At 53.9% G+C, this 7,373-nt stretch overlaps 1 protein-coding gene across 7 annotated transcripts in view; it reads right to left on the bottom strand.

Annotated features, from left to right (window-relative positions):
- CCDC88C (coiled-coil and HOOK domain protein 88C) overlaps window positions 1-7,373 on the bottom strand; it is a 127,751-nt gene that overhangs the window by 56,686 nt on the left and 63,692 nt on the right. For all 7 annotated transcript variants that reach the window (XR_003002059.1, XR_003002060.1, XR_003002061.1 and 4 more), the window contains exons 5-10: window positions 6,119-6,177; window positions 5,358-5,441; window positions 2,680-2,820; window positions 2,103-2,287; window positions 1,395-1,476; window positions 874-1,032 (exon numbers count right to left, since the gene is read on the bottom strand). Coding sequence is in view for 4 of the 7 variants with exons in the window: in XM_024736355.1 (XP_024592123.1) it covers window positions 874-1,032; window positions 1,395-1,476; window positions 2,103-2,287; window positions 2,680-2,820; window positions 5,358-5,441; window positions 6,119-6,177 (710 nt within the window). In the remaining 3 variants the exon portion in view is untranslated. The remainder of the gene's footprint in view (window positions 1-873; window positions 1,033-1,394; window positions 1,477-2,102; window positions 2,288-2,679; window positions 2,821-5,357; window positions 5,442-6,118; window positions 6,178-7,373) is intronic.

Genomic DNA, 7,373 nt, shown 5'->3' with positions numbered 1-7,373 from the left:
GTCCCCTGCATCGGCAGGGGGGGGCGTCCCCCCCCCCCCCCCCCGGGAGGAAGAGGAGCACCCCTGCATGGCGGCTGTCCACAGCCGTGAATGAGCTCGAGAGCACGGCCGTGCTCCTCTCTCTGCCCTACTGCCCGTCACACCTAACACTGGCTTGTTCCAGAAGAGACAAAAACTCATGCTTCTTCCCCGGGTAGTCGGGTAGGACCCAGGCCCTGCCCTCAGGGCTGTAGGTCCACACACAGCCTCTGGCTAAGCAGGGCGGATGGCACGTCTGCAGGTGGTTTGCAAGGACAATGCACTGACTCCAATGTGCCACTAACATTCCTCAGGGAACAAACACTCCTTAAGTAGGTCTGAGGAACTCACGGGCCCTGGAGCACAGCCTTCCCCATCCCACCTCCGCCCAGCCCAGGAGCCCCAGGGCCCGTCTACAGCGGGGGCAGGAGTTGGGGGGGAGCATGTCAGGGCCAAACAGCTGTCCCCACGCACGCCTGCCAGCGGCTCGGCAGGAGGCCTTGAGCAGGGAGAGGGCAACAAGCAGGGTCCCCGCGACCTGCGTTCAACCCCTTCAAAAGCCACCTAGGTGGCGAGAAGAGACTTGCGGGTCATTTCTTACCGTCAAACAGGCCACTCAGTACGTCCTGACATCCCGATCTCACCCCGCTCATTAAACCCATCTCCAAACCCCAAGACTGGCAACGGGGGCAAAACACCTCATTTCTCAGAAAGGAGAGTCCAGGAACCTGCAGCTGATGCGAGGCAGTCAGGATTGGTGGGCAAAGCATCAGTGACCCCACCTGGATCCTGGCCTCTGTGCCCCCTTCAGCCCCGACACTCTCCCCGGCATTCACCCGGAGGCTGGGCGCGTACCTCCATGCGGGCCTTGTAGAAGTCCACGTCGTGCAGCTTCTCCCTGCAGCGCACCAGCTCCATCTCTAGCCTCTCCACACGGTTCGCCTTCTCCCTCAGGGCATCGAGCTCGTCGCGATAGGCACGAGCAGACCGGGCATCAGCCGCCAGCTGGATGTTCTGGGAGACAGGCAGAGACAGGGGAGCCTAGCTTAGGGCGCCCCCCTGGGGAGGGAAGAGGGGGCCAAGTCTCTGAAGCGCAGCGTTTCCAGGACATCTCGGTGGCCGAGGGGCTCCACGTGCAGGCCACCGCGTGGGGTCCCCGCTCGCTGTCACTAAGAAACAGTCACCCCCTCGGCCGTTCTCAGGACAACCGGCTCTCGGGCAGTGTTACTTTGAGCGGGAAGGAAACAGAAGCCTTTGCTGGAAGCTCCCCCTGCTGCATGCCCGAACCCCTGGGCCACAGCTACCGGGGAGTACCAGCCCCGCCCCACCCTGTCCCCTCGACACACGCGGACACACAGACAGGCCTCCCCGCTCACCTCCTGCTTGACTTTCTGCAGCTCCAGCACGAGCTGATCTACCTCATGCCTGGTGTCCACAAGCTGCTCTGTCTTCTCCTCCCTGGGGGCGATTCGGAGCGAGTGTGGTGAAGGGGCCTGCCCGCCACCCTGCAAGCCCCCAGCAGGAAAAGGAAAGGGAACTGCACTTCTGGGGGTGAGGAGGGGAACGGCACGTGGGGCTTGCAGAAACGTTCCTGACTCAAAGTCTCTTCCATTTTTAACTTTTCAATGCCCACCCTCAAACTGCATCCATTGGGCCGCGGGTTTCCCTCTGGGGGTACAGAGAGGTAAGGAGACCCCGGCTGCAGTGACAACACTTCACTGCCAGGCAGGCAGCAGGGCCCACTGGTGCCGAGGTGGAGGCGGGCAGCTGCCGAGGTGATGGGCAAAGTGGCATATTCACCAGCTGCAGGCAATGGGGACGGCTCCCCAGACGGGGGCCAGCCACATCCTCCCTCCAGCCAAAAACCATACCAGTGGGTGGTCGTCTAAGCCCAGACCCTGGGAGAACCCCTCCTGGCGCAGGCCCGGGAAGGGTCGCCGATGGCGCTCAGGGCGGAGCCCAGCTAACTCTATAGGGCCCAAGTCAGAGCTCTCCTGTTCGCTGCACCACACGTGCTAGAAACGGGTGTTTGTGACACACAGTGCAAGAGCAGAACAAACAGCCCAGCCGACCGGAGGACTCACAGCTCCTGCCTGACGCGGCGCAGCCTGGCCTTGGTGTCCGCCAGCTCCACGGCCAGGTGCTGCTTGTCCTCGCTGGAGAGGCTGCTGGTGGGGCTCGGGGTGGACTCGGCGCTGGAGGACTTGAGGGGGCTGGGCGGGTGCTGGGCCTGGAGGTAGTCCCGCTCCTGGGTGAGGTCCACGATCAGCTGCAGCGGGGCGGGCGGGGGAAGGGAAGGAGCGCTTGCACCTGAACTTGGGGCACAGTGGTCAGCGGACCAGAAGAAAGTGAGAGGCGTCGGCCGAGACTGAGAAACCAGGAGGCAGCAGGAGCAACGGGATGTCAAAAGGAGCACGTGAACGAGGAAGGTCTCCGAGCTCCACGTTCGATGAACAACTAAATGCCTTCCCACGGGGCTCTCGGAGGCGACCGCTGGCTGCAGGGAAAGTGCCCGGCTCCCACCGCCACCAGAAACCAGAGAGACAGGACCAGGGGGCAGCAGGCTTGAGACGAAGAGTCAGGACGAGGAGGGTGGCCGCGTGGCCAGGGCCCAGGCGTCCCTCCCAGACCTGCCAGTCCAGCACCCACCCGCAGACGCACCTCCGTGCACTCGTCCCTCTCATCGATGAGCCGCCTGAGGTGGAAGACCATGTTCCTCGACAGGGCCTCTAGCTCCTCCGGGGCCACGTCTGGGAGCTCCAACCACTGCAGGTCGAACACATTCTCCTGGTTGTGGGTCACCTGCGGGCACAGGTCAGGCGCTGCAGAGATGGGCAGGGCACGGCCGGGGGTTCTGGGAGCTCCCCGACCCCGCAGCCAGGGGGTGGGGTCACAGCTGACTCGGTCCCCTGACGTCATTCACCCTCATTGACAGATCTTCCGTGGAGAGCAGGGGGCTCCTCAAGTGAGTGCAGACGCCCCTCAGCCAAGTTCCACTAGCACAGGTCAGGCCGGGTGTTAAGTCAGTCTCAACACCGGCTCCAAGAGGACACGGATTTTTTTAATACCACAGGGCTCTCCTTATAATATAGTATTTCCCTAAAAATATACTGCCCTCAGATATGCTTACTGAAGCATCAATGTACAACACAAAGAAGGTTAAGTCCTAGGGATGCCACGGGTGCAAAGAGGGACTATGTGTTAAAAAAAGATAGAATCTAATGAGAATATGGCAAATGTTAAAAATCTTATGTTGGAATGTTGGGTGCGTAACGATCTTACATTACTTTTGGGGAAATATTTCATCGTCGAAACCGATTTTCAGGTAAGCCTGTATCTCATCCCCACAGGCCACAGAAGACCTCCTGGATCTTCCCTTTTCATCAGATGTGAGCGGAGGCCCACGGCTACGTCTACACTGGGCAGCCTCTGCAACGACTCTGCCGACCTGACCTTCTCAACCCGACACCCCCAGACCAGCCAGAAGATCAAATTTTGAGTCCCCATCCTTCCAGTGTGGGAAGGTGAGTATTAGCACACTCAAACCTCAACAGGGGAAAACGAAAAGAAACCAGGGATATCCCCTCCAAGAGGCACACCAAAAAAAGCTCTTAAGTTTTTCAGAGCAGTATGTGGAGAGAGAGAATAGTTTAAAAACAAAGAAACAAAGACAGGGCCCTTCAGTTTCTCAAAAGACACCTGCTTTCTTACCGCTCCTCCCTTACGAAGAAAAGCTGGGATTCAGTAAATCTCCAAGAATTAGGAGAAATCTCACCCCATTGTACAGGGCACCCTAAAGGCCCGGAACTGGGGTTGAGAGGCCGGGTTCCAGGCCTGCTCCATACCAGTGTTTGGGAAAGGTCTATGGAAAGGGGGTCCAGGGGTGCAACCACAGCTGCACATCAGTAACTCAAGGAGCTTGTAATTAAAGGCTTATGGTCCTGCTCCCAATTCTGACTCAATGGATCTCCCGTGGGGCCCGGGCACCTGGATGTTTAAGAAGCACCCAGCTGGGCTTCCCTGGTGGCGCAGTGGTTAAGAGTCCGCCTGCCAATGCAGGGGACACGGGTTCGTGCCCCGGTTCAGGAAGATCCCACATGCCGTTCCCCAAAAAAAAAAAAAAAAAAAAAAAAGCACCCAACTAATTCTGAAGTCCTGTTCCCACAGCCAGTCACCGAACTTGATAATCTCACAGGGCTTCTTTTTTGGGTGCATGCTTTTTTTAAAAAAAAATATCCTGCTGGCTGAACAGGGAAGGGGAGACAGCGAGTAGCAAAGACCTAGCCAGTCTCGAGGACCTAGTCCTCAGATACATCTTCAAAACACACGGACACACGAGGAAAGTTAAAAGGCAGAATGGCACTTAGGCTAACAGGTCGCTGACACGAATGGTTGAGAATATTTCCTACAAGCCTGACGGGCTTTGCTGGACCCTCTACCTGCCATACGCTGCATCCGCCTCCTGCTTCAAATCCTGACTGAGTCTGCAACCCACAGTGCCCTAGCCGGCTGCGGAAGCCCAGCAGGCTGTCCCCAGAGCCGGCGTGGGGAGCTCTGTGTTCCGCTGCCTCTGCCAGTTACACACCTGCTCCTACGTGCTCCTGCTCATGTCTTTTTCATGCATTTATCTCATCTGTCCAATTAGGTGGAAGGCTGAACCATACCTCCTAAGATGATTAAAACGTACAAGGCTTCTTTTGGAGGAGGGTGGGGTGGAGGTCAGGGAACTAACTTTCAGGCGGGGGTGCTTGGTTTCCAGGGCAACTACCCCTTCAGTTGATACCACCTCTGCCAAAGTCAACGGGCGGAGCGGCTGCCCTTAGTGCGGAGCTCTCCTGACCCCACCCAAGGGGCCGAGTCTCCGGATACAGCCCTTCTGGGACTCGCTGGTTTTTAACTTCCCAAGGGGTGGCAGCTGTTTCTCTGCCACGTCACTGACAGAAGCAGTGAATCTCTCTCTCCAAGGATCAACCATTTGAAGCAGGGTGACATTTGCCAGAATACATTTTCAGGGACTGTAAATCAAATTCTGAGCCTAAACCACTTGACAGCTCTTAAAAATAGTCTGAGTCCATATTAGGCAAGAAGAAGAGGCAAAAGAAGACTTGATTGAAGTCTCTGAAAAAGTTTTTTTCATTTTAGCCGCCACTTTATTTTAGCTTGCTAACAGCCACCTTTCCAAATCGAATCAATTTGCCTGTAGTGTCTGAAACCTAAAATTAGCAAAATCATTAATGGGTGATGTGCTCTTTAGACTTTTCACTGGTGGAGAGGGCCTGCCTGCTGGGTGCCATGGGAGCAATGGTCCACGGCTAAGCCCCACAAAGCTCCCCACCTACCTCCTGTATATGGGCCACGATCCCGGCCTGTGTCTCAATGTCCAGCTGTTTGATTCTTTCGATAAATTCCTCTTTCCTCTCACACTGTGGAGGGTTACAAGTGTTAATGAAAGTGTTTTACAAGGGCAACCTGGGGCCGCCAGAGCCACAGAAATAGTTTCAAAAGGAGACACCTACCCCACCCCTGGGTTTTTCTTCTATAATCAAGAGTGCTCTGCCCTCCTACCAGCCTAGACACAGACAAGCTTTCCAGGGGATTCTTAAACAAGTAAAGATCAAGAACAGCTGGTTTAGGGCAGCACTTGGTAAACTTCATCTGTAAAGGGCCAGATGGTAAAAAAAATATATATCTTAGACTGGACAGGCCATGGGTCTCAGCTCTGCCAGTGTAGTGTGAAAGCAGCCACAGGTAATACGTAAAGGAATGAGCATGGCTGTGTCCCCCTAAAACTTTATTTAGAAAAATAGGTGGCAGGTCAAATTTGGCCCACAGATTGTGTGCTGATCCTTGCTCTAGATGTTCCTACACTGGGGACAATTTGCTAATGGCACCCAGCCCCAGGGATCCCCACCTGGCCTCTTGCCCAAGGTGCTAGAAATGGTTGCCGCCTAAGTCGGTGTCACGTCTCTCGCAGGAACCCTGCGACCTTCCATCCTATTGGGCTGAAAGCAGCTTCACTCCTACCTCAGCGAACGGGGTGTTTTATCCCCACAAACCCAAACCTAAGAGCCCTCCTCTCTGCCCCCTGCCCAATCCCTACCTGAACAGCACAGCCCAGCACCAACAGCAGCACCTTCTTAATCTCCTCCATACTCTTCCCTAAATCAAAAGAGCAACATAGTTAATTACGCTCAACTGTTTGTAAAATTTCACTAGTGATATATACATATCTGCTGCAGGGGGAAAAAAAAAATCAAATAAGCTAAAAAAAACCCTCTCTACCCAGTGATATGCACTTAAGGTGTACACACTCCATCTGTTTTCTCCATATGGGTTTGTTTTTTTCTTAAACCAAATGAGAATGCTGTTCATAACTATTTGTGGCCCTTTTCCATTCACATAGATCATAAAATCTTTCCACGATAATTAATGAACACAAGCATCGCTTTTTAGAGTGTGTGGTAAGCAAAGTACAATGGATGAGAACAGTCCCCACAGGAAAATACTCAATCGATTCTGAAATAAGAATGGACACAAACTTGCCCTTCCGTCCTGCAAAATCTCAAACAGATGAAGAGTAAAGTGAACCTCCATGCTCATCACCCGCTTCACGTTACCAGCATTTTGCACGTTTATTCCATCTCCTCCTCACCGCCACCGCCTTTGTTTCTCAATGTCTGGCTGGAGCATCCCCCAAAGCAAGTCCCAGACACGACACACACATCATTTTTGATGGTCTCATACTTACTCTGTACAAAGGCCACAAACAAATTCAACCACTCCCTTTCCAGAGATCCGATTTTTCAATATTTTAATCTAAACGATGCTACAAAAAACATCTTACAGCTAATTCTTTATGGATATCCTGACTCCCGCCTTCAGGATAAACTCATCTTTCAAGCTTTTCCTACTTCCAAACTGCCCTGCAGAAAGGCTCTGCCATTTTTCTCTCTCACAACCAATATACCGTAAGGCCCACTTCCCCATGCCCAGACCAACACGGCTTTACTACTCCTCAGCTTTGCCAATCAGGCCAAAAAATCGTATTTCATCATTTTACACTGTGTCTTTTCCATTATGCTTGAGGCCAAATGCGTCTTCATCTGTTTATCAGTTTCAGTCACTTAAATAAACAGAGTCAGGATACAGGAGCTCCAGACCTGAGTTGGTCACCAGGAGGCCTGTGACCAGAACAAGCCGTACTCTGTTTCCCAGTCTCAGTTTCCACATCTGTGAAAGGGAGGCAGCTGGCCTGGGTGACGTGCAGGGTGCCTTTCGGGTGAGAAGCTCTACGGTTTTCTGCCCTTTTCATAATATCCTGTTCTCTTTGGGGGAGAAGGGACATGCTAGGAAAA

The sequence above is a fragment of the Neophocaena asiaeorientalis genome, unplaced genomic scaffold (assembly GCF_003031525.2).
Source record: "Neophocaena asiaeorientalis asiaeorientalis breed wild unplaced genomic scaffold, Neophocaena_asiaeorientalis_V1.1 scaffold152, whole genome shotgun sequence".
Lineage (NCBI taxonomy): Eukaryota > Metazoa > Chordata > Mammalia > Artiodactyla > Phocoenidae > Neophocaena > Neophocaena asiaeorientalis.
Note: the sequence above shows the minus strand (reverse complement) of the source record. Positions and strands in the feature narration are given on the sequence as shown.